At 46.8% G+C, this 27,686-nt stretch overlaps 1 protein-coding gene across 1 annotated transcript in view; it reads left to right on the forward strand.

Moving 5' to 3' along the window:
• ARHGEF40 (Rho guanine nucleotide exchange factor 40) overlaps positions 1-27,686 on the forward strand; it is a 312,707-nt gene that overhangs the window by 157,180 nt on the left and 127,841 nt on the right. Inside the window, exons 5-11 of the mRNA XM_086923058.1 lie at positions 624-750; positions 1,397-1,502; positions 2,255-2,344; positions 8,469-8,585; positions 13,028-13,126; positions 13,724-13,851; positions 20,898-21,036. Coding sequence (XP_086779184.1) covers positions 624-750; positions 1,397-1,502; positions 2,255-2,344; positions 8,469-8,585; positions 13,028-13,126; positions 13,724-13,851; positions 20,898-21,036 — 806 coding nt within the window. The remainder of the gene's footprint in view (positions 1-623; positions 751-1,396; positions 1,503-2,254; positions 2,345-8,468; positions 8,586-13,027; positions 13,127-13,723; positions 13,852-20,897; positions 21,037-27,686) is intronic.

The following is a 27,686-nucleotide window of genomic DNA, read 5'->3' on the forward strand; positions in this document are numbered from 1 at the left end:
GTTCCATAGAAAGGCCCTACTCCCGACCTCCACAATGCTACATTATGGCGTTCCCTTTCTAGGACTGCTGGAAGCAACACCCACTTGCATATCGCGCTCATGTGCCCATGAGAAGCTGTTAGAGCTGGAATAGAGTTAATCGCATGCCAAGCAACCCAAGCTGCTCTCTTCAGAGACCTTCAGGGCAGCTTCAAATCCTCAATCCCAAGATGATAGATTTACTGTGCCTTTCCTAAGGTCTGTACTGCTTACCTCTCCTCATATCCGAGGTGTCATCTCCCCATAGGAAATATCTCTTGCACAATATGATATGTCACATTCAGAAACGCTGTCATTATCATATAAATCATGGCCCTTAAAAGGACCTGCTTACCCATCAAGGCAAGCACTTCTCTTAGAGATATCCTTGATGCATTGTGAGGCATCTGACTTTAGAAGACCTGATTCATGCACTTTTAGATGGCTTTGCATACAAGATGTCATTCATTCCCTAAAACTCCCTAAAGAGACATCTGTTGCGGTACATCCCTCATTATCTGACACCTCCTTTACTTGAAGGAGTCCTCTCTCCGATTTGTGAGGCGTAGGGTGTGAGTGACTGACCTCTGCTTCTTTTCCCACAGGTGGTGTGGCCCGTAGTGGCAGTACCCTTCTGGTCGTCGCGCCACAGATGCCGGACTCTGGATACCACTCCCTCAGCGACCAGCGAGACCTTGTCAATGTTCTCATACACCTGCGCTCCCTCCTGAGGTACAAGTAACACCCTTCTTCTTCAAGGGGTATCTGTCCTTGGCTAGATCTTTAGTTTCATCTTCGGGTACCTCTGTGCGTGGAGCCGCTCTTGCATGTACCTCCCCTGGGTGGTGTTACTTCACCAGCACGCAGATTTCAGTAAAACACTGTCCCTCCACCGGGGTCTGTTTCATGTCTGGAGTAGAGCACCCACTTTAAAAACAGTACTTTACTGATGGATAGCACCTCTAGGTTTTTAATGAGGCTGACAGTGGGGATTGGCCCATGATTTTTGGTCAGGACAGTGGTATTGGGGCCTTGGATGGGATGTCACAGACCACAATTTCCATTCTGTTCAGTTGAGTTTGAGGGGCTTTCTACTCATTCAGCAGTTAATCTCAAGGAAGAAGTCATGAAGCAGATGGTAGTTAATGTGAAAGGGATCAGACAACTTAAAGATGATGTGTTGTATTTGGCATAGTTGTAGCAAGAAAAGTGAGTGACACTGCACACGTGGTCCCCATTCCGGTTTCATTCTCACCAGCAACAAGAAGGCTACTGTGTAGTCCTCGGGACATAATATTAACAACGGTGAGTCTCTCCTTTTCCCTCGCTCGTGTCAGCTGTCTCTCATGAGACCACGTCTCTCTATCTTTCATTCTAGGAAGGAGTTGCAGGATCTTGGATTAGCTGTGATTGTTGACCTCCGAAGTCCGGGAGCGTCTCAGCCCCCAAGCGAAGTCCTCCTTCGAGCTCTCAAAGAGCTGCAGGCATGTGGCATTTCTCTGTCCACCAAAGCCAGTCCCTCCACTTCTCCTTTCTTTTGGTCTCTCACTTCTATCCCTCTTGTCCTCCTTCTTCTCCTGTTCCACTTTTACTCCCTTTCTCATCTCACTCCCTCAGACCCAGTCCTTCTTTCCCAACTATCATTTCTCTTGCTCCCTTTCTCTTCAAATTCCTCTGCCTCTAGCACTCTTGTTTAATCTATCTTTTGTGCCATTTTTCTGTCATACTCATTCCTCATCCATCCCTCTATCAGTTCCTGTCTTCCTTTCTGTATCCGCAGTCCATTTACTTAGCTCTTTCTTCCTTCACATTTCTTTTGTGCCCCTCTTTCCATCCTCTATTCACACCTCTCTTATTTCCCCCTCAATATTTCTCTCTTCTTTGCTGACCTCTCAATGACCCTCTTTTGTGTTCCCTATAGCTCTCCCATGTCTCTTTTCCCTGCATCATCTCTTTTTCTACCTTGCATTCTCTCTCCTTTCCTCCCCCACCTCCATCCCTCCAAAATATTTCAGTGTCTCTTTCCTTTCTACATGTCACTCAGTTTCCTTAGTACCACTACCCCAACAAGTCCTCTCCATCCTCACTCTGGCATTTATTCTTTTTCTATGTTTGGAACTCATTTCTCCACACTAATGCTGTGATCCTCCCTCTATCAGTGGTGTACCCTTCTTTGTTTCTCCTGCTCCCTCTTCTCGTCGTGCCATATCCATGATGTTCCTTTGGTCTTCATCAGGAAACCTTGCCGCGGTCCATCAACTCCACAATCATTCTGATGGAGAAGACGGAGGCGGATTCTGCAACTGATGAAATATCCTTTCTCCAGGTCTGTATCCCTGGTGTCTGATGGGGGCGTGGTATTTTTGGAGCTCTTGTGTTGGGTACACCTGTGAGACGCTCTTTCTCGCCCTTTCTCTCTTCTGGCTGTTGCCTCAGCATGTAATACTGGTCCAGTTGTAGGTATGGCAGGTATTACTAGCACACTTGTAGCTGTAAAAACAGTTCCTGCCTCAGTGAAAGTCATGGAAAGTGGCCCTAGCCTAGTGAAAGTAATTTTTGCCTCTGCATTATCAGAACATAGGGACATTTCAATGGCTCACTTAGAGTCCAAGAATCAAAACACCTCACTGTTTCCCAAGTGACTGTCCAGCCTTATGTTTATGTCTCCCACCGTCCATGTCCCAGAGTTTTCTTGTCTCTCCCTGTCCACCAGTGTACATGCCCTTCTGCTGTCTGTGTCCCCATTTCCCCCAATACCTATGTCCCCCGAATGTTTCGTTACCCACATTCCCCAGAAGGCGTATGTTTGCCTGCTGCCTGTCTCACTGTGTCTTTGTCTCTTAGTTTCTATGTCCTCTTCAGTGCTCATGCCCCCACATGCTGTCTATGTCTCCCTAGTGGCTGTGCCACCCTTGTCCCACAATGTTGGTGTCCCTGTGTGACAGTGTTTGTTTCACTATGCCCTTCTTTAGTCCTGCCCATCTCTTCCCTGATTGTTTCTACCACCTTTCTCATTTCCATCGACTGTGCTGTTGATTACCGGAGTCTAGAGGTGGGTAAGTAAGAGAACTCATGGTGGAGGCAAGCCTGTGCCCTCATGTACAACCTGTAAAACGCATCACAATACCTTTTCATTGAATTAGTTACTCCTTGGAGACAAAGTGTTACTCCTCCCAACAAATATAGGTAGACTGCCAGTTACTTTGCAATATTAGTGGCCAGGAGTAGCTAACCTGCTCCTTTTCTCAGCTTGCTCCAGCATCCTCTATGACAACAGCAATTCAATCCTCCTGTAACAAGCGTTGGCAATGTCAACAGGCCTGGGTTGTAGCTGATAATGCCTCTACGGTCAGTGGAACGATTTTAAGTTCTCAATGACTCATCATACATGCACTCTGTTGCTCATCATTGCACTCAGCCATCGGTTCACACATCAACTCAGTGGCTGATTCTTGCATTCACCCATCCACAATAAAGCACACAGACTCAACAAGCATGGGCAAGATAAATTAAAAGAATAAATGAAGAAATAAAGAAAAAAACAGCGACCGCCTAAATATGATGGCATATGCACGTAATAAAAAATTAGTACAAATTGAAGAGGGCAGCAGGCTGTCATCTTGGAAGGATATTGTGTATAATGTATACAAAGTGCAATAATGTACAACCCTTAAAAGCCTTTTGACTTTAACATATGTTTTCTCACTCAATACGTCAGGTTTGCTGCCTTTATCATAACTTGCCTAGAAAAACAGATCAGACCTATCAATCACTCGGTCAATCAGGATTTGTAAAGCACTTCTGCATCACTCTTGAGGGCCTCGAGGCTCTGGCTGATAAACTGCCTATTCTCCTATTGGTTGAACATCCATGTCTTGAGGTCCTTCCTGAATTGCTGGAGCGGTGATGAGGCTCTGAGGTGCAGGGGGAGGTCGATCCTGGTCTTGGCTGCCAGATGGGAATAGGAGCAGCCTCCACTGTTTGTCTGGTGGATACGACGAGTGGCAGCTAGGGCAAGCGATCCAGATCTGAGTTTTCTTGTGGGCTGTTGAAAGGTCACATGGTGGTTGAGGTACGCAGGTCCTTCGTTGTGTAAGGCCTTGTATGCGTGGATGAGTAGCGTGGACTGGCATCTCTTCATGACTGGTAGCCAGTGGAATTGCCTGATGTGAGGGGTTATGTGCGTCCATCTGGGAAGGTTGAGGATGAGCCTGGCTGCTATGTTTTGGATTGTCTGGAGCTTCTTCATGAGTTGAGCTGTTATGCCTACATAGAAGGAGTTGCCATAGTTGCGTCTACTGGTGATGAGAGCCTGCATGGCCGTTCCCCTGATGTTGTTCGGGAGCCATCTGAACACCTTCCTGAGCATACGGAGCGTGAGGAAGCAGGCAGTGGAGACTGCATTGACTTGCTTTTTCATGGATAGCTGGCTGTCGAGGATGATGCCGAGGTTGGTCCGGGGGCAATTATTCATTGTTCTAGTGTCCTTGCCTTTCCCAAAGATGAGTACTCCTGTCTTGTCTTTGTTGGGTTTGGAACTTGTCTTTGATGGTTCTTGGATTGTTAGTCAGAGAGAGGATGAGTTGGGTGTCGTTGTCGAAGGAGATGATGTTGAGTCCATGGCTTTTGACAATGTTGGCCAGGGGGGCCAACAGCTATGTGTGATATCTTGGGTATTTGATACAGCTTTAAGAGAATCTGGCACATAGTCTGTAATTTGTAAAACAGCCTTTGCCATTTGCTTATCACCATAACTAACTCAAGAATTGTACTTAAGTACCCAACTCAAGTATTGAGCATAAGTTTGTGCGTTGTGAGAGTCTTAAGTTCTAGGGCCAGTGGGATCCATTTTGGATTCCCCTAGTTCACATGGTGAGGTGAGAAGCTTGGAGTGTTACCGATGTAAGGAACACCCAGAGAAAGCTGACTGCCCTTGGTACTGAAGCCAGGAGCAATCCATGTTGTCAGGGGTCCTCCAGGCTTCTGTGTTGTTTCCATGTGAACTGCATATAGAATGAGCACCAGCGTGTCATTTGGCAACCCACTGTGGGTCCGAGAATTGGTGCTACCACTGGTGATGATGGGGAAGAGGAGCCACGTCACCACTGTAGCTGGAGCTCGGTCAGCCTGGAAGGCTGCAGCTGCCAAAGACAAATCATCCCTGACAAATTGGTCTGAAGGCTGCAACTGCTATTCCTGGCTGTCCATCTGCACTAGGCCCAGGGGGTGGCAACTGCTGAACTGCATGGTCTGCTGCCCTGACCCTGTCGAGCGATTTCTGTTCCAAAAGGAGGTCACCTCTGAGGGCCCCACAGTTAAAAACTGCAGCTGCAAAGAGCAGGGATTTGAGTTACACACCACACCACTAGATTTGCAACAACCACCTAGCAGCTAAAACACAGCTTTGCTTGCAAATGGAACCAGGGACTAAACGCAAGCAGAGGAATCTGGCTCAAGGACTTAAGATTTATTTCTTCAGTGAACATCTAGGGTGAGACGTGGTTAACGGAGTTGGGCATCTAACTATCCGGGTATAGGAGATTTTCTAGAACAGGAGACGGCACTAAGAGGGTGCGTAGTGCCTCTCTGAGCTTGCAATACTGTAACTGTAATTCCTATTGAATTGTGTAGTTATTCATTTTGCTGTGAGATTACACTGCTTCTTCTGTAAAAAATAAAAATAATTGTCTGTACAGTAAATTGCTGTGCCTGTTACTTGACTGTTTAGATCTGAGCTTTTCTCCCCCCACACTACCTCCCTGTAAAGACTTTGACTGCTCGCCCCTCGCTACCCTGAGAGTCGAGTGTGAACAGGGTTGTACCCGGCCATTTGCTGGATCCGTAGAAGAACAAAACCCCAGGATATCAGTGGCAAAGAACCCCAGCCAGCACGGTTGGTGCCCAGTAGCCCGTCTGCCCTGTTGACCCCCCACATGGGGTCGGACACATAGGTCAGAAAGTTACCAATATGTACACATTTGCAGTTGGCAATGCAATATACAGTCTTTCACAATAAAACCTAACCAGAATTATCCACGTGTAAATCTTTTACCCCAAGGTTTTCTTCAGAACGGGTAACCACAACTAATCCCTTACTATACTAAGGTAATCTGGGATATCTAGGTAACCAAGTACCTGTCTACAGGCTGTAACACAGTATGATCATAATACTCCCTTACAGGCCTATTGGCTTGAATATATGTTCTTCACAATAAATACATCTGGCCTACTTCCTTTGTTGCAATGATTTATAATGAACCGATCCGACCCATGACACCTGACATAACTTGCCCCAATGAACCAATCATGCCAATGCCATTTTTCTTTCTCTTGTCATAACCATCTCATGCTTACTGTACTGTGCATATGCTTTTCCGCAATGCAACCATCAGCCATGCAGTCATAAAATTACAAATGGGTACACAATTACAGTTGGAAAAACAATATACAATGTTAACACAGAATGCCATAGTCCAAATATTCTACCCCATAGAGTTTGTCAGAGGAGGTAAGCAACATCAAAACCCATGGTTAATGTGAGATGTCATGTAATGAAATACATGGCTGCAGGATTTAAGAGTGTAATAACAATCTACCCGTAGAAACCTATTGGCTTTAGCATATGTGTTTCACAAAAAATACATCCTGTCAAGTGCCCTTGTTACAACATTTAATAATAAACAGTTCCGCCTTAATGATTGGCTTGTCGTCATAACCAAGCCACGCCTACTGTATAGACTCCCTCTCAAGGCAAAAACTGGAACAAAAGCAAAGCACACACACTGTACCCCCTCGAAAATGTGTAGAGAGGAATGTCCTCTTGTAAGTAGAGCCCAGGCCCCTCTCTGTGTAGCTCACTAAAGCTCCTTTTCTGGTTACTGTATAACATCTGGCTACAGCCCTGCTCTTAAGCCAGACCTAAAAATCCCACAGCAGCTCTTGGAAGATGTCTGTCTAGTGCACTTCAGGGCCTGCTGTTCTCCTTACATGCCAGGGCTACACACATTGACAGCTCCCCTCCTCGCAGCTTGGGAAGAGGGAACTATGGCCAGTACATCAAATGCCCCTGGATGAAGCACCGTGAACAGCTACCAGTCTTCTCCCACCTCCATACTCCCTGCCTCTCCTGAACAGGAAGGATGCATGGCGGCTCTCCTTGCTCTCCACAGCCTGAGGAATATGGCGTCATGAGGGAGATAAAGTCTGACCTGCTGAAATTTGCCTCAGGAGAAATGCAGGGTGCCGGGGACTTGGGGGGGGGGGGGGAAGGGGAGGGGGGGGCATATCATTCTGATAGGTGCACCAAAAAGAACATGCCCAGGGAGCGTAAGTAACTGGGCCACCATTAACTAGGGCCTTAGTCAGCATAACCCCCCCCCCTCACACACACAAACCCAGTTGCAAGTTTCTACTTAAATACTCTGGTGCTAGAGAGTACTTAGTTGAGTTGTTTACAAACGAAAGGATGTCCATGTGCTTGCAACATTTAACTGACTAAAATCCACCTCTCCATTACTTTCCTATTTTCACGATACTAATTCACCACTAATACTTTCTGGGTTCCGAAGTAGTGTGCTACTCGTCGAAAAAACCCTTCAACACCCCATCAAGGGTAGCAAGCGCTATATAAATGCAATCCTTTTTCTCTCTTCTATCCCTCCACTATCCTGCTCAATCCAAATAATTGACTAACATATCCACCACTCAAATTAGTTTTATATTTTCACTATACTAATTCACCGCTAATCCTTTATGAGTTCTGGAGAAGCGTGCTACTCACCGAGAAAGCGCTTCAACGCCTCGTATGGGGTAGTAAGCGCTATATAAATGCAATTACAACACAATATATACTTTCAGAGTGTGTGAGATCTGAATAAAAGGCACTCCTAGATTATCAATACTTTTTGATACGATCTGCATCTCACATCAAAAATAGCTTGTGTGTCATAAGTGACTCGTGTCGCTTGTGTTAGCATGTTGTAGATAGAAACAAAGGTCCTTTTTTTTTTAAAGCTATGATACAAGTTTTGGCAGTTCACCCTTTCTGGAGCCAGCTGTGGGGATTGTGGGTGGGACTGGCCCAGTTGTTGTTACAGGAAGTGGAACTAGTCCAGCTGTAATCAACCCAAGGCGCCGGTCCAGTCTTAGTTATAAAGGTCAGTACTTACATATGTTTTGCGAAGTCAGTTGGGTCTGGCACACATAGTCATTGAAGGTGGTCCGGTTTCATTTATAATTGCATCAAGCGGTGTTGGTCCATTTTCAGTCATGGCACATGGCTGAGGCCCGGTCATAGTCAACAAAGGTTGTACTAGACCCGTTCTTGTCCTAAGAGCTGGAAGCAATACAATTTTTGTCATGGGAACTCGTATGGACTCAGTTGTAGCTGTGCAGATTGTTCCTGGCCCTGTGCTCATACTGCTTTCTACACTCTGGTTTCTATGTTTCAGGCCATTGTGTTGACTGGACTCGAAGGTTTGACAGACTACGTGGACGCCAAGCAGCTGCCTCCCAGCCTCGGCGGGACGCTCCCCTACTCACACAGCGAGTGGATGCAGAACCACAGGGTGAGCGACCAAACCTGGCACATGAATGTACAAATAGGCTGGTGTGTATTTTAGTATGTATGACATTCCTCATGTAGCTGTTATTTGGGCAGTTTACTTGAAGCGTGCAGATAACAAGAGGACCTCCTCACCGCCCTCGCTGAGGGTGATTGGCCCAGTTAGGGATAGGTAGCCGAACTCAGGAGATAGGATGCAGTAGTCACCATATGTGCCCTAGGACAGGTTACGCAAGGGACTTGATCCTGGTGCTGCATGCGTGTGGCTCAACTGTATCTTGCCTCAGAACCTCATTGGGGCATGAGGGTGGAATGGGGACTTGACATGGCATCGGCAAACCGGTAAATGGGAGTAGTTATAGCAATGGGTAATGCCTTCGCACCATAGTTCAATCCCATACAAACACTAGGGACCATGAAATACAGGCAAACACTTTCGCATTCCCTTTCCTAGGGAAAAAGGCTAGGGACAACAGTAGCATAATAACCGCATAAAGTGGCACAGTGAAGTCCAGTGAACCCAGTCAAATTCGCAGTATAGGCTTTTGAAAAGAGTGGTGGCAGTAGCCAGGGAGGGTGGGGGGCTGAGATACGTTGAAGGGCTTCAGAACCTTGCAGTGGTAGGTAAAGTAGAGAGAAGGCTGCACATTAGTGCAGTACCTAGGCTCAACCATGATGAGACAGATGCGAAGATTTTTGAAGGTTGGGAGCCACAGATAGAAAGACGGACAGAACTAGTAACCATAGGAATGATGGGGAAAACTATAGCCTGGGCCCTTCAAACACACTCCAGTCCAGAAATAGTGAACAAATGAAGCACAGCAGTCTGAAAGGCAGCGGCCCTCCAAATAAGGTACTGAGGGGCCAGCAGTGCAGCAGTCTCTGATATCTAGGGGACCCCTCCCATGGTGGATGTCCTGTGCCCCCACAAGTCAAGAGGACGAGAGAACATCTTTTACCCCTCCTCCACTCTCCAGCTCAGTGAAGCAAAAAGAGTTGGAAAGTGCTTCATGCATCTCACTTTCCTTCAAACACAAGCAAGTCAGCTTTGCATGGAGTGTGGAAGCCGAGGGGCTCCAAGCTAATGTCTGAAGTGGGTGCAGTGAGAGCCCCCCCACATCAATCCCAGAGATGACCTCTGCAAGAACACACAGGCAGAGCTTGACATGTCGCCGAAAAGGCTCCTTAAGTGAAACTATGAATGCAAAACAATTCGGTTTTTCTATGCTTCTGTAAGGCTCTAAAACATGGCTATGCAGTCAATGATTCGCTTGCATTAAGGTCTTTTTTTTCTTTGCCTAGCGCCAGGACACCTTAACGGCATACGTGCGCTCTACAACTTTAAAAACGTAACAAATGGTGCCTTGGAATTAACTTGAGGCAAAGATCCATGGAGAGTATTGAAAGGGTGTCCCTGGGTCAAACCGGGTGGGATCTTCTGGTGGAGCTTAGTATTAGCTCCAAGGATCAACTCGAGCATAACAGCGGGAAGCAGGCCACTAAAGAGTACTATGGCAAAGGGCGCTGGTGTGTTGACATTGTGTTTGATGGAACCAGAAGCCTGAAGGGTTCTCAAAGTAAAGGTTGAGGGATAACATTCTAAGAGAGTTCAGTTGAAGAGATACTCCTGGGGGCTAGATAGTACCTGGGGTGCTGTAATCCTTCACAAAGCCCCGTCTGGAGTCTACACTTGCGACAGGCGATGATATAGAACATAAGGCAACCCAGAACGAGGCATGAAGTGGATAATACGAAGGAGAGGCCAATGACATTCATGTTCGTAGCTGTCATGGTGGACGAATCGCCAGCAATTGATAGCATTCCTAACACAGTTTGACTACTGTTCGCTTTCAGGAAGATCCAGTTCTCAGTTTCTGGCAGCCAAGTAGTAGTGAAATTTAAGACTGAGCCCATTCAAGGACACTAATGCAGCATGTAAGTACTACAATTGAAGCATTGTGAGAGTGCCTGATGATCTGGCAATTAGACTGCCTAGATCATGCCCTCCTTGTGAAGAAATTACTTTAGTGTTGTGTGTATATATAGTTGAGAACAGGTATGGGAGCCAGTGGAATGTTTGCCTTCAGACGAGCAAGCCGTGTTGTAGCAGCCGCTTCCTTTACCCTTTAACCAGGATCCTATTTGTAGGAGAACTGAGCATCTACAACCTTGAAATTGTTTTGGTTTGCATAGCAATGCAGAAATAGCCTATATGCACAGTTTAAAATTGGAGGGAAAAACAGAATTAGGATACGTAAATATATTTTTGTGAAAATACCTCTAAGGTTCCGAAATATATTGTGTGAGGGAATATTGAAGCAGGGTTTGATCACCTCAGAAGCCACTGTGAAAAGGTCTTGATGCCCAGAGACAATTACATTTCTGGTGAATAACTGACTTGAACTAGACCTTTGGTCGCAGAGGTGTGGTTACAATGGAGAAAAGAATCCGAGACAGTAATGGTTTCTCCCTAGAAAAGCAAAATTTTATATACAGAAAAGCCTCAGCAGCTCGTTTAGCCTGGTGCTACTGAAAATGTCACTTCTACCTACAATGATGTGGAAGTTGGCTGCTATCGACACGTTTCCATTTCAAGTCAATATGTGCTGGTAGCTTCCAACAAGTATCCCAGGTACCCCAAGATACAAATACCCAGAACATGGCAGAAACTTCTGTTATTCTTGGTCGTGAAAGCTATTCTGAGCATTTGGTATGCTTGAAGTAAAGTCTGATAATGGCCTGCCCTTTCATGGCCAAGGCATTTTAGTCTCATGAAGGCCACTCCGTGTTGGTCTCATGCCAACCAACGGCCGAGAGCTTTGTGAGTACTTTCACAAATGCACACAATTAGCTCACTTGAAAAAGATCTTTTCACAAGTAATGTATCAAATCACAACTTACTACAGAAATACACCGCACAACACCACAGACAAGTGTCGTTCAGACACAGGTAATCTACTCTTTGTCTCAGGCACATGGTGCTGTGTCAGGGCAATCAGCAGGAGGGATGTATGAAAATATGTCCTTGCACTTGTAGGGAATGACTTAGCACATGGATGTTGTTCCCTTGAGGCGATATGTGTACGAGAAGACGGTCTCCCATTTTAATCCCTATCCATTTCATTCACATGTTATAAGCTGTCTTAGACAAGGCATGCACCCTTCAAGCGCTTCAGGTACTGGTCCACTCACTGGGGTACTGGCGCTTACCTCCTTGATGCTGAATCGGAGCATGATGGGGCCAATCAAACTAACCTCTCCCTGTTGAAAGTCCCTTAAGAAACTCAATCGCAGTGATGACAAATCCGAGTGAGTAGAAGGACTAATTAAAAGTGATGGAGAAAATAATCATATTGCAGTTAAAGGTTTTTATGTGTTCTCGGTATGGAGAAGCTGACATTAACAATAGCAGGAGAGGGGTCCAAATATGCTGAACTGTGGCAACCCTTTTTGTCCCTCTTGGCCTCTGAGTTCCGAGAGGTCACCTGCTCCCTATACCTCTGCCTATTGCGCCTCTCAGATACACGACAGCCAGAGAAGTGATAAAGACCAGACATAGTATTAGGTGGGTTAGTTAGTGGACATGGAACACGGGTGGGGGGTGGTGAGGGAGGGCGGGAGGTGGGGCGACTTACAACGCTTTTTTCCCTTTTCCTTTCAACTCCATTACATGTAAGGTTTTCCTGTTTTGGAACGAGCCCAATATTATGCTTGCAGGCTTTATCTAGAATATTTTGGGCACCGTGCTATGCAATATTGATGATCCGACAGCCAAACCTGCATGATTATAATTGTGTTTTTTCGAAATTTCAATAAAGAGATTTAAACCATAAAGGTTTTTATGTAAGTTGGAGGCAGATGTAAACCTGTCAGCCCTGGGGAGTACCTAGTTGGAAGAAAGGAGGGACCGGACATGACGGGCGACACATTAAGGTTAGCTCTCGGCACGGACATGTGCAAGAGAATGGCAGTCCTGGGTGCTCAGTTAGATCTGCTTTTTTCACGTCTCCTGCTAATATTGTTCGATGTCCCTGTTTATATTGAAATGAAGAGTTGTATCTTCTTGTGTGTCTACTCTATGCTGTTCCACAGAGTCCAACTGGGTTTAAATCTCACATCCGACAGAAGGTCATTCAGGACCTCAACACCATCGCATAAATATAGCTAAGTATATTCACGGGAACACACTGAAATGGGCCACACACCCAGTCACTCGTACCATGTTGCATGTAAAAACCAGAGGGCTCAGTGAACTTAATAATGTAAATGTTCTCTATTCTTTCACCCATCCCTGATCTCTGAAAACTTCCTCCTTCTGGCTCTACTTTCCACTCACCCCTTGCACCTTTCTCTCTTGTCTCTCAACACCCATGCTCTTTCTCCTGCTGCACTTCCCCTCTTCCTTTGCATTCGCCACCTCTTCTTCTGTCTCCCTTGCTCCTCTAGACGCTAGACTCGCTGTCTCAGCTCTGCCTGGAGGTCCTGCAGTCCCTGTTGGATGTTATCGAAGATTTGCAGCTGGAGACCTCAGCCGGGACAAGTCAGGTAAGAGGACCTACCATCCCTCTTAATGTAAGGGATTGCACCGGGGACCTTCAGGGGACTGACATATTTCTCTCTTTAGATGAAAAGGTGCAAGTTGACAGTTTTTCTCCTCCAAATCCCCCAATACGGTAAAAGGCCCTTCATTGTGACGTAAGAGGCAGGTAATGCCAAGTCATATACCGCATATTGGGCAACTTTGACATCTTTGGTTCAACCCTGACTTACAACAACACTATTTCAATCTTTCTCGAAAGTGGAACACAAGATAGACTGTCCTGGGGTTGGTGACGTCTCTGATCCAAACAAGCAGTCTCCCTGACCTGAACACATATTAGTTTGAAATGGGTAGTTGTTCAGATTCACCCAAACACAAAATAGGTCTTTCAGTCATGCGCTCTCTTTGATCCTAATTGATCTGCCAAAATCAGACCAGTTCACGTCAAACCTAGTCACACTGCAACCCTACCCAGGCCTTGAGAATTACTTTGAGTCATTTGACCTGCTGGCAAATACTGCTGTCCCAGTTACCACAGGATTGCTTGGGTGAGAGTCTGAAGGAGATGCATCACCTGACAATGGCAATTCCTTCTCTCACAGGAAATACAGACCCTGATCTCGCAGCAGCAGGAGACCATGATGAAGGTGCTGTCAGATGGGCGGTTGTCCGAGCTGCAGAGGAATGGAGGATCACTTATCGCTCGACTGCAGAAATCCTGCAACCACAGGTTAGGCTACCTTTGGGTGGGGAGAGGATTATGGGAGGAAGAGGATATGGAAAGAGGGAGAATGTCGTATAGATAGAGAAGAAAGTTACTAGTGCTCTGCAATACACGCGTCTGTCTCATTTTCCCCTCGTTGTCCCACCTTGAACATAGGCTGGGGCTTATGGTAATGGATAAAGCATAGGTTGGGTAGTGATGGTTTTATTTGGTCGCACCACTATTTGGCATGTGCCAATATATTTATCAATGATTTACAGAAAGAGTAATCTGATTTTGGTGCTAAGAGGTACAGATGCATCAGACTCCCCAGTATGCATCAAATACATTGGTGAAACACCTCCATTCACATGAGAAACGAATGTACCAAAGCACTCAACATAAAGTAAATCAATGGTATTGTCGCCATTTACAGTATTTTTCAAACCCCAAAATCAGAGAACGGGAGTCATAGATTTGTTGTAGAAACTTGTATTCTAGTCCAAAAAAACAGCCAATAAGTGTTTCAGGCTAAGTGGAATAATACTGTTGTCACGATCCCGTGGGTCAACAGGCCTGGGTAAAAAAGATATTTATGAAAGTGAGAGTCTGGAATGGCAATGGCATCCCAGGTCTTCAGAACGTGTTCCACAGTTAAATCCTGGTTGTACAAGGTGAGACACATCGAGACCCGGAAGCGGAATTGGGGAGGCTTTTCAAGGCGCGCCTCAACGAGACATTAAAATATCAACTAGGTACTCAATCAGCTGTCTCAGGGCAGAACCGGTCATTCTTTAGCACCAGTTAGTACTGGTTCCCTTACATTTGGATTACGGTAGACACTTTTGAAGAAACCTATCTAGCAGAACTACTTGGATTACATTGGAATCCCTTTCCACTTTTTTTTTTACAAAATTTCCAATATACTGATCAGCTGAAAGATATTCTCATGGTGTGGAATAGTGGAACACGTTCTGAAGACCTGGGATGTCAATGGCGTTCCAGGCTCTGACTGTCAGGAATATCTTCCTTACACAGGCCTGTTGACCCACTGGATCGTGACAACAGTATTAGTCTACATAGCCTTGAAGAAGTCACTTGTGTGAGGAAACACGTGTTGGCTATTTTTTCTACAACAAATCTAGGACTCCCGTTCTCTGATTTTAGGGTTTGAAAACTACTGTATATGGCCACAATATCATTGATTTACTTTGTTGAGTGCTTTGGTACATTAGTTTTTAATGGATAAAGCATGTGTGCAGGCAGTGTGGTTTGTAGCTGAGGTATGCTCTGAGTAATAAAGGGTGACTGTGGTGATTGCTCAGGGAGGTGTAGGCCATTGGACATATGAGCAATTGGTGGTAAGTGTTATGGATGAAGCAGTGTCCAGTGTGGTCGCTTTGTGGTGTTTGCTGTGGGTGTAATTTGGCTGTAGATAACATTGCTAATCTAGTTTGAGTTGTGCGTAGTGTGAGTCCTAGTGTCATGCGTCCTCTGGCTACTGCGTTTTTGAGTGTTTTGTTCTCTAGGTGGTGTTTGTTGTCAGTGGTACATGTCCTGGGTGGTGAGGGATCCAAGTGCAATTGGCTTCTTAGTTGAATACTCTATGGGCAGTGGTAGGGCCCAAATGTTGTGGGATGTGTAAAGCTGGGCTGCGATGGTTTATGTGGTGTGCACTCTGTCCTTATCTTGACAATTTTGAATGCAGAGGTTCTAAGTCCATGCAATGCTACCATAGTGATCATATGATATTAGCAGTCCCCTAAGCCCTCGCCGCAGGGCCTCCCAGTCAAGAACCTTGGGATCTGGTTCAAAGAAAGGCTTAGCTTCAGTAGCCAAATCAGTAAGCTGACAGGTACCTACCTTGGCATTCTGAAGCTACAAAAAGTTTCTGCCTCTTCTCCCTTTAGCAGCTAAAGAAACGGTTACCCGTGTGCTGGTCACCTCCCGTATCAACTATGCTAATACACTCTATGTAGGTCTTTCTGGCTTCCTCCTGGATAGACTCCAGGTGGTTCAGAACGCCGCTGCCAGACTACTTTTTGGTCTCCCCAAACGTATGAATGTCAGGCAACATTTGCGTAGTCTTCATTGGCTTCCTGTGAGAACAAGGGTTAAGTTCAAGGCCCTGGTCGCGGCCCCTGCTGCCCTGTAAGAGTATGGCCCTGTCTATCTTAGGAATCGCTTTCAGTTCTACGTCCCGGTAGACATTTGCGCTCCTCTAATATGCTAAAGGCATCTATTCCCAGATACCGCCTGAAAAGGAAAGGCGTTACAGCAAACAAATGATGGACGGAATGCTGACAATGCAAACATTCTCCCCCAGTCAAAAGATCTGGGTCAAATCCATTGTTCTTTTGCCCACTACGCCACCCGAGTTTGACCCAGCCATATGCAAATAAGTCTTGACCCTGTGCCTCATGGGAACAGTCCAGACCGAACTGCCAGGCCCGGTCCTCCCTGGACCGGAAACAAGCATCCTCAGACCTGTTTCAGGCTATGTCACCCTTCCTCAGCCAGGCTAGCTTGAATCCAGTGGCACAGCGAGCAAGGGACCCAAGTCTGGGCATACTCGGCGCACTAGGGCGAGAAAGCAAAAGACACACAATTGATGGACGGAATGCAGAACATATCAAAACATTCACCCTCAGTCAAGAGATCTGGGTTAAATCCATCATACTTTTGCTCACAATGCCCGGGACTCACGTCTGGGCATTGTCAGTATTCCATCCATCTAAACTGGGATGGCATGGTGAGCAAAAGAATGATGGATTTAACCCAGATCTCTTGACTGGGGGTGAATGTTTTGAATTGTTCTGCATTCCGTCCATCAATTGTGTGTCTTTTGCTGAAAAGGAAAGGCAGCAGTTCCTTGGCCTACCTGGTAGTGGAGGCTTGGAACTATCTCCTGTTAAATGGAGGCCTGGAACTCTCTCCTGTTCAATTTACGTAGCCTACAGAACCTCAATCAATTTAGAAAAAAACGTTCCTTATTAACTGAATTTCTCTCTGTTTTATCTGTTTTCATTTCCTGTTTTACTCTGGGCTCGCACCGGGACAATCTTCTGAGTAGCTGTGCACATTATAAAATCTGCTAATATAACATATTATGGAATGTCGTGCATCATCCATTTCTCCATCCATGTACTTACCCTAAGAACCACTAGCTATCCATACATGATAGATGCTAGCCCAATTTTCCTAAAGTGAGCAAAATAAAGAATCCTTTCCCTGAAAGCAGGTTTAAGTGACACCCTACCTCATCACAGTCCTTCCTCTCAACAGAAGAGACTATACTTAGTGCAAAGGTAACCGTGGGAGGTATGGCTTATGTCTGTTATAGGCTATAAAAGGTATGGGCTTAGGTGGTGTGGGTTTTGGTTGCAGTAGATGGTATGGCTTTATATGGTGTAGGCTGTAGTTAGTATGACTAATGGTAGCTGTGGGATATGCTTGGTGTGCACTTTAGAGGGTGTGGGCTTGGGTGCTGTGGGGTTTGATGGTATGGAATGTGGATGGTGTTAGATGTGCGAGGTGCAGGCTTCCGATTGGCTGTGGGCCTTCGGAGCTCTTGGTTGTGTGGGCTGTGGGAGGTGTTGGTCATAGTGTCTTGAACTATCTGGTTTGGTTTATATGTGAAGTAGTCCCTGTAGATAGTGGATACTATTTGCTGTGGTATGAGGGTCTGTGGGGACTTTTAGTGTTCTGAGTTGTTGGTAGTGAAGTTTCTGGTTATCGGGCAGTGGTGAGGAAACTCTGAGTACTGTGTCCTACAGTGGTGCACTAATGTTATCTGTGGTTGGTTTTGGTGGGATGCCATCTCTTTGGTGTGGGCTCTTGGAAGTTTAGGCTATGGACTGTCATGAAACAAATACGGGCCTACAACCATCCGGCCGGCCTCGACAATGTTTGGAGCTCATCCGTACACAATACGGCACCGCAGTAGTTCGTCAAACAAAATACAGTCGACTTAAGTTACACTGGAGAAAATACGTACTACTGGGGAGCAGGAGAAGTGAAGGTTTATTTTTTAAAGTTTTTTATGAAGAATAATAACTATAAAGATTAGAAAGGATCAAGGACCAGGCATACCAACCAAACGGAAGTGGGCTACGCATAGCAAAGAAATCCAGCGAGCAAGGAGACAACATCAAAATGGCGGCACCAAAACAGCACACAAGGACCGGCAGTCTCAGAATACGTTGCGTGCCAATTGCTACCCACCCCTTACAACCAACGCCATTGACCCAAGAAAAGGGGAAAGAAAAAGGAATGTAGAAATAAGAGAAAAACTGAGGCCCATAGAAACCAAAGCGGACAAAATAATATCCCCCCCCTCCTACCCCCCACCCTACACGCATGCAGAGGCTACGGCCTACCCCCCCCCTAGCAGTGTGCCTGTCGCCCAAAAAAGAGTACCCGAAATAAAGAAGAAAGAGAAGAAAAGAAAGAAAAAGGAAACATGTATTACCGGAGGAGGGCCAACCATCTGCACCCGAAACAACCAACAGGAATATTATCGGCCACCGCACCCCCGACCCCTAATCAAAACATAGCCAACGTCCAGCATCCCCGTCCATCCATCACAGTCTTAGTAATGCAAACAACAGTAGCAAGGCAGGAAAAAGGCAGAATCAACCCTGTCCCCTGCGATCCAGTGTGCCAAGGAGGTATAGTAGCGAAGTAGCCCTGCGGAGCAGGAGAAGCAGCCGGAATGACCACAGCGAGACAGGGCACCGTCCACCAATATCCATCCGAAGCAGGACAATGTGATCCATAAAGGTACAGTACATGCAAGCACACAGCAGTAGTCCTCCAAAGTTGGGTAACCCAGTCCTAAGCATCATGCCCAGAATAAGCGTGTCAGACTCGCCAATTGATCCCGATGGAGGTATTAGATATGGCGTCCAAAGGCGATCTCCCAGTATCTGCACAAGTACAGAAAGCATACTGTCCTCCATTGCTGCAACAGGCAGTGTCGCGATGATGTTAGGCTCGCTCACCCTCAGCACCTCCACGCTTCTCTGAAGAGGCAGCTCGCAACAGCCGAGCCCAGGGTGCGGCGAGATGCTCCGGACACGGGCGCCAGCTCGGCCAGTCGAGGAGAGCGGGGGCAAAATGTCGTCCATTCGGCACTCCAGGTCCCGGGCGTTGTAACACAAGGCATCTCGCAGACCAGCCAAAGCACTCAAGATATCGCCGATACTCAAGGGCGGCACAGGAGAGGATGATACTGCAGCTACCTGCACATGGGGCTCGCAAGCATGTGGTAACCCTCGATCCCGATCGTCGGCATCCATTCCTAGCTGCCGGTCATCAAAGCAACTCCCCGACAGGCACAGCCAGGGCGTGGGGACCAGGGCAGCACCCTCCATTCCAGCGCCGCGTATGAGGGCAACACAGTGTCGGTCGTAGCAGGCGCCTACGGCAAAGACCGGCTCGTCCAGTGCAAGCGCTAAGCACTCCGCCCAAAATGGCCCCCTCCACTCCGCTGGATGGCAAGGAGACTCACAGGATCAGCCGGGGAGAGGGATACAATTGTTGCAGCGGCGGCGATGAAGCCGTGAAGCATGGAAACTCAAAAAGAAACTGTTGCGCCACTTCAGAGGACCCAGATCGTCTGCCGCGTCTCGCCGGCCGATTCCGCTCCGCCCTCAATGGCCGATTCCGCTCCGCCCTCAATGGCCGATGTTGTTGTCGTCCGGCCGGACGCAGCCGAGAAGAAAGGACCGGTCTCACTCATCAACCACCAGCAGGAGAACAGGGCGTCCCGTCACTCCCATCGCAGGGAGACCGACGGGGAGCACATCGTTGAAACCAGCGTCGCTTCCCGAACCCGTTACCGCACCACAGATACGAAGCAGCACACAGGAGAAGAAGCGGTACGGGAGGGAAGCGGACGGGTCGGCGGAGCCGAGGGCTCAGGCGGCCATTGCGGTTGCTGGCTAGGCTCCTCCCCCCGGCTATGGACTTTGTTGACTCTAAAGTGTATGGGCTCTAGTGAAATGGGGTCAAGGAGGTTTAGCCTTTGTGAACCGTGGACAGTGTGAGCTTCAGTGGGCACGTGGTGTAGGCGATGTGAGATGTTTTGGCTTAGGTTAGAGTGCTGTGAGCTGTTAGCAATTGGTCTGTGAGGTGTAGACACTTGTAATTGTCTGCTTCTGTTGTGGACTGCAGGAGATGGGCTCTTGGACGTATGGGCAACTGGAGTTGTGGACTTAAGTGTAGCATGGGGAAGTGTGGCTGGTGTAACTTGTTGTGGGTGATGTGGGATTTTATTTGTGTGGTTAGGATGTTGTGGGCTCACTGGTAAGAGTAGATTCTTCTAGGTGATGGATATGGGAGGATTGAGTTCCTTGTGTTGTGGTATTTGGCGGTGTTGGCTCAAGAAAGTGTGGATCTGTGGAAGTGAGCGTTGTGGGTGAAGTGGGCTTTTGGTTTGGATTTCAAATTCTTTGGGTGGCATGTGCTGGTGTTAGTTTGGTTGTAAGTGCTGCGACTGGGATAAGATCTGGGTTTTTTAATCTTCCCGGTGAGCCTGGTATGTTTTCTGTTAAAGCAGTGGGTGGTGTGGCCTCTTTTATTGTGGTTCATAGATGCTGTGTGCAGGTGATTTTCGGAATGGTACCACATATATTATGTGTTGGCAGTGATGTAGGTAGAGCTGTTCAGTCACTGGGTGGTATGGTTATGGGGTTGCAACACACACAGCACATTAGTGAATGCCACATAAACCCACACAAAGAGCCCTCACCTCAAACTGCTCACTGCCAGAGGTGCTCCCTATTGGTGGTGTGAACTGTTGGGTTGTATTTCGGAATATCATATACATAAATATTATCTGACATAAATATTGTGTCCTAAATATTTTTTTAAAAATATTGTCCATTGGGCGTAGACTAAGGACTATGAACTCCAATGCAGTAATATTTTTGTAAACTATATTCGTAACATCATATATAGGTCAGACAATATTATGATACCACTCAAACTCTGGTGGTGTGAGGCGGTGCGATGTGGGTGGCAAGCTGTAGCTGGTGTTAACTTTTACCCTCTACATATTGATTTCTTAGGACAGATGTGGCTTCAGCATTTGGCCTCTATAATGAGGTCGACAACACCATCCACCGTCTGGTGCAACTCTCAAACCAGCGGCTACGCAGTCTGGAATCTGACCTGGAGCGGTGCCGAAGTCAGGAGGAAGTGGAAGCGGTAAGACGACCCTGTAATGATTCAAGTAGATGTCCCCTATGTCTGCAGGTAGCCTGGTGGTTGCCTTTCAGATTGGTGGTAAACAGTCCCGGTCAATCACATGATTTGCAACATAATTAGGCCATAGCCTCCACAGTTTTACAAGGAAAATGTATGAAAAACTCTGGTTTGTCAGTGAATTAAAGGGCGCCACAGTCATTAGACTGCTGGTGAATCATGGCCAATGGCCGCTTTGACCCCTGTGTCAGTGATTGTCCATTAGCTTCTGGTAGATGGAGGCTTGTGCTTGTCCCTTTGGTTGGAACCAGACTAGAGTCAGTAGTTGCTGCTTCGACTGTTGTTGGACATGTACTAGTGGTTACTCCTCTGTCTGCTGGCATACTAGGGATGGTGGTAGTCCTTTGAATCCTGGTAGGACAGTGGTTTCTACTTTGGCTTTCAATAAGTTTCAGGGGCTGCACCTTTGACCCCGCATATCTGATGCTTCTCTTCAACCCCTTGTAAACTGGAGCTGGTAGAGGCCTTTTGCTTGCTGTTTCATCTTTCTAAAAACGCCAGGACACTTCTCATCTGGAATAGATGTTTGCATTCTATTCTGTTTTTCTCATCTGTGTATTTTTCACATATTTATCCCTGTCATTTTATTTGCATAATTTCCACTCTCTCGAACACCCTCATTTCTTTCATTAACGATATATTTTACTGTTCTGGCTGTGATTCCAATACTACTCTAAGTAGCTTATAATTTCCCTCCTTTGCAGTGATTTTGTTTTGTTATTCAATTTATAATGTTCTGCGTCTTCTGCAGTTTTGTACAACCCACAACGCTCTATGAAACAGTTACCGGTCCTATGCACAGGTTTGTTTAACTGTACATACCCTTTCACGATTATGGTTACAGTCTGTTCATTAATGTTTCAGCTTGTTTTCAAGCGCTGCATCTTGCTTTGTCAGTTTTTTTTAAAAGAACATCTTTTTCCCAATTTTATAATACTCCATTGATTTTGACTCTTTTATGTGTTCAATCGAACAAACATCTAACTTTCCCATTCATTTAGAGGAATGCTCTCGTCCAGGTAGTCCCAGTTTTTGCCACAGTAGCTACCCTCTCTTGCCCCAGAAACATGTTGTATTTTTGGATGTTGTGTAACATATCTTTGGTGTCCCTACAACTCGGTAAGTGTGAATATATTCTTTGGGATTCCTGTATGTAATACAACCATTCACTTTGGTAGTACTTACTTAGATAAAAACATTGTTGGTTGTTCTAGTCCTGTTGCTTATGTCTATAACGTCTATATCAAGAACGTCAGGAGGGGGAGCCGAGACGGGACGGATGTGGACTGTCTCGGCTCCCGGCCCACGCGCTGCTCCGGCCTGGAGCCCAGCGTCCTTAGGAGGCCCCCCGCGATGCACACGCTTCCTAACTGAAGCGGAAGGTGTGGGGCACCTGCAGTGCTACCCCGATCGCTGCTGGTGCCTGTGGAGCGGCGTTGGCTGACTGCTCCCGATCCCTGCCGGGGACCCAACATGGCGGCCGCCCGTTACCAGCCCGGGCTAAAGAACAACAAGGAAGAGGAGCGGAGACCGGGGGCGAGTCTGACAGGCGCTGATCACCCGAGCGGTATGTAGGGCTCCTACCGCGTCCCCCGCTGCCACCCGCCGAGACTCTGCGGTCATTCCAGGGGCACACCAGTAAAGGGCCGGTGATTGACGGCGGCGCCCCTGCTGACGACGGCGCCGCCTTGAAACCATCCCACTTACCTGCTCCGGGGGCCATACATCCTTTCTCCGCCACAGACGGGCCTGGGCCCGAGGACAGAGATATGCCCCCCCCCCCCCTGGCTGACCACGCTGTTTCGCGCCAACGGTGCCTGACTCCAAGATGGCGCCCTTGGGGACACGCTTCCTATGACCGGCGGACACAGGCTCCCGGGACACGAACGCAGAGGATAAGTGCCTCTGGTGGACTCTGAGGGTCGCAGGCTCTCCAAGATGGCGATGCTATGCTGTTTTCGGACAGTTTTTTCGTTGGACTAGTCCCTCCCTCCATACCCTGCATCCCACCCACCCTTCCTCTATGCTGTGAATGCTGCTGTTTTCGGACAGTTTTCGTTGGACTCTAGCCCTTCCCTCCAGACCTTGCATCCCACCCACCCTTCCTCTATGCTGTGACTGCATCTTAGACCGATTGCAATAATGCTAAGCTTTGGTATTCGCTGAAGTCCTTACACCATATACCACCCCTATGCGTCTCTTAGAGTTTAACCAGTCATATCCCTTCCTATGTGTATGTAGTTGACTCTTATCACTAGTGTTTGCAGCGGACCTTTGTACTCTCTACCACCCCTATGTTACCCTTAGAGTGTTTCCAGTCACATCCCTCCTGTGAAGATAGAAGATAACTCTAACGACTAGTATCCTATGTGATTTTTTTTAGATTGTATCCATGTGTATCCCTCCCTGTGTTTAGAATTATAGCTTTAACGACTAATCGCCTGTGTGACTGTTGGAATATAGCCAGGTGTATCCCCTTCCCCCGTGTGAAGAGATAACCCTATTCACTAGAACAAAAAGAAATGTGTTCCTGAAATGTGTAACGTAACTGATTCTATGTAAAGTGCCTTGATAACATGTAACGGAACGGGTGCTATGTAAAGCGCCTTGATAACCTAATCGGTTCAAGTTCCTGAAATGTGTAACGTAACTGATTCTATGTAAAGTGCTGTGATAACATGTAACGGAACTGGTGCTATGTAAAGCGCTCTGATAACCTAATCGGTTCAAGTTCGCGCTATAGAAAACTCTAAAAATAAATAAATAAATAAGTAGCAGTAGTAGTAGTATAGCTTTATTTCGATACGGTACATATCATAAAAGCAGTACAAAAAGTAAAATCATTACAAATGTGCATAATATAAAATACCGTAGAGAATCATAATAGACATTAATACATAAAATACACATTTAAGCTATCCTTACATATAATTGCACTAGTGTCTAAAAACAGGTCACAGAAAAGAGGACATTATTGAATCAATAGCTTTCTTGCAGATCTTATACGCCATGCCCAGCCAAGAAATTTTGCCATGCAGCATGCAAAGAATGGGCGAGCATCAGAGCGCAATATACGTAGGGCTTCTAGATGTGATCTTGTTCCCAGACTTCTGCACAAGGGCTTTAACCATTTCAATCTAGGGGCTGCATAAACACTGCACTCAAACAGAAGGTGGGCGTCAGACTCAACCCTTGAGTCGCAAAATGGACAAAATGGGACTGTTTGAAAGGGAGGATTCCAGGAGGAAGTAAACAATCCTAAGGGGAGAACACCCACCCTAAATTTGAAGTAAAGTGATCTGTCTCCAGAGCTGTGGATTAGGTCCAAATAAGGTTCCCTGAAGGGGAGATCTTTAACTAGTAAAAATTGGGCAACAGATTTGCAAAGATTGGAGTTACGCATTCTGTTATTTTTTACCCATAGCCAGTAGGCATTCTTTAGAAGCAGCTTGGGTGGAGCTGTTTTGTTGGCCCAAGCATCTCCCAATCCCAGCTCATAGAGCAATCGTTTTACCTCCCTAAACCAGGGTATCTTATTACAACCTGGGAGAGACAACAGATCTTTCAGGGCGTCAGCGTAACTACACAATTCTGGGACATTCCATACCCGGGACCAAAGTAGCAGGGGGCGCAGTTTTGCTTGCTCGCAGATTGGGCGAGTGCCTGCATCCAACAAGAGGGGGATTGTAGGAGTGCTGTGGGGTAGCCTCATCAGATCTTTATGGAAGTTGTTTTCCATCTTTGCCAATGTATCGACTCTCTGCGTACCCCACAGTTCGGCGCCATATAAAGCTGCGCTTACAACCCTTGCTCTGTAGATATCTAGCACTGCCCCGATTGGTTTCAATGAGGAGGCTCGTTGCTCCTTGAGCAAAACACCCGTGACCCTTTTGTGCGTCAGAAACACCTTTTGATGGTGTGCCTTCCAACTCATTGAGTCACACAAGCGAATTCCCAAGTAGTCAAATTCTTTGACTCTCTCCAGGGGGGTGGAGTCTAAAACAGGTGGGGCGACGGATTTCTTAGGGGGATTAAGGACAAGGAATTTGGTCTTGCTTATATTTATAGCTAAACCCCTGCTATCACAGAAGGATTTAAAGCTAGAAAGCAATTTCTGGATGCCAGCTGGAGATTTCGAGATCAGGAGGGTGTCATCCGCAAACAGGAGCGTTGGGATCTTTCTGCCCGCCAGGGTAGGCGCATCCGCAGGGTGTTGCAGCAGATGCTCCACCACTCCGTTGACATATAGAGAAAACAGAGTGGGGGCAAGCACACACCCCTGGCGGACGCCCCTGTCTACTGGGATGCGAGATGTTTTTTCTCCCTGGACACCCCACCTGATCTGGGCAAAATTGCCTTCATGAAATTTTTTAAGCAAGAACAACAGGTAGTTGGGTAGTCCTAGACCATCGAGGACATTCCATAGCAGTTCCCGTGGGACTAGGTCGAAGGCCGTTCTCAAGTCTATAAAGACTAGATATAACGTACCCCCTCCCAGCACCACCACCTTCCAATATATCATCAGAAGGCGGAATGTTTGCTCGATGGTGCCTGTCCCTGTTCTAAAACCTGCCTGAAAATCAGACAGGATCTTTTCCTCGTCGGCCCATTGGAGGATCCTACCCAGAACAACTTTCCCCGCAACCTTCTGGGTTGAGTCCAGCAAGCTAATGGGGCGGTAGTTTGCTGGGTCGTCCCGGCTGCCTTTCTTAAAAATAGGCACAACTTCTGCGCCCCTCCAAGAGTCAGGAAACGATCCCCCTAGCAGAGCCTCATTTAAGAGTAAAGCAATTAATCTGCTCCATACTACCGGGTAGGATTTAAGTAAGTCCCCTGGGATACCATCAGGGCCTGGAGCCTTGTTGGGGACAATGCTCCTAATAGCCCCTTCAACTTCCTGACTGGTGAAAGGGAAGTCTATAGGAAGAGAGTTAGCTATTGTAATGGCCAAAGATCCCGGGCATGGAGGAGACAAGTCCAGTGCAACAGAATAAAGCTTGGAGAAGTGGGCAAACCAAGCATCACCCGGAATGTTGCAGGTTATTTGTTGGTCAATGGGCTTGTTCCTTGCTCTTAGGAGATCCCAAAACCGTTTGGAATCCTTCAGGGAACTAGCTTCAGTTAGGTCACACCAGAAATGGTAATCATGATCCTCCTTTGCCTCAACCACTATTTTTTTTGTAAGATTTCCTCGCGGAACTAATGGCGACCTTGTCCCTGCTTTTTACTGCAGCAATAAGCTCCCCCTTAGCAATACGACATTTAGGAGAGTACCATTTGTCTCTAGCATTGGAATCACTTTTGGAACCCACCCTGGGTTTGGTACATTGAATAGTAAACAATTTACTCAGTGATACTATAGTCTCTATAAAAAGTGGTAAGACTTTAGTACTGGCTGGGCTTATAGCGTCAAGCCGAGGCTCCACCACTGACAAGATGGAACCGGCTTGCGCCATCCTTGCCTCATCAGCTTTAACTTTTGCCCACTTCAAACGTCTACCACAATTGGACGGAACAATTTCATGGGATGACTTCCAAGTGGGTGCTTGCTTGTACTTCTTGCTTTGCCAATTTGGAGAGAGGGTTAAGCAAAGGGGGTTGTGGTCGCTATCGCAAGATGCTACAACCTCCATATCCAAGTGGAATGGCCAAAGATTATAATTCAGGATAATAAAATCGATTCTGGAGGAGTGACCCGGTCTATTGTAGGTGTGAGCTCCCATAAGGTCCGATTTTGAGCGGCCATTCGCTGATCTCAAATTATGCTCTAAACAGAGTGCATTGATATCTAACGCACTTTGTGACCATTTGGGAATCGGATCCAGCGACAAGGTCGGAATACCCCTTCTTGCATCTTCTTCGAAAGAATTCAAAATATCCTCCTTTGCCAGCGGTTCGAAACAACAGTTGAAGTCGCCCGCAAGAAGAATATAAGAGTCAATCTTGCAAGCAGCTAGGTCATTGCTAAGACCTGTCTGAGGTAGGCTTGATGTCCCGCTCCTGGCGCCCCTCAGATATAGGTTGAAGACCTCTAACATCTTGCCCCCCTCGCAATGTATTGAAATCCTCTGCAAGTCAGGAGAATGAGTGGACCTATCGCTCACTTTTAAGCCCAAAGCAATTCTAACCCATATTAAAAGGCCTCCAGATGGACGACCCTTTGTACCCCTTTGTTGGAGAGCTGGGACAAAATAGGTGGTAAATCCTACTCTATGTTTTGGGTCCAAGATCCAGGTTTCTTGCAAAATGCAAATGTCAAATGGCTCTATGAACACATTCCATTCGGGATTGTCAAAGTTCCGATTTAGCCCTGCCACATTCCAGCTTACAATCTTTAACGGAGGTACAGCTGTGATAGGTTGACTGGGGGAGTAAGCAAATGCAGTAGAAGATGGCACAGCCGCTAGGGGCAACCTGTCAAGGGGCTCATATTGGGAAATTTTGTGGGAGGTTGTAAGGACCATAATTCCCTCAGACTGACTTCCTACAGATGAAGGTGTGGCCTGTACAGGGGCATTTGGTAGGATATGCGAGGATTCCGACTGTGCATTCCTACCTTGTGGACTAAAGGCTCCCAATACAGTCAGCTCGGC

The sequence above is a fragment of the Lissotriton vulgaris genome, chromosome 5, assembly GCF_964263255.1.
Source record: "Lissotriton vulgaris chromosome 5, aLisVul1.2, whole genome shotgun sequence".
Taxonomy (NCBI): Eukaryota; Metazoa; Chordata; class Amphibia; order Caudata; family Salamandridae; genus Lissotriton; species Lissotriton vulgaris.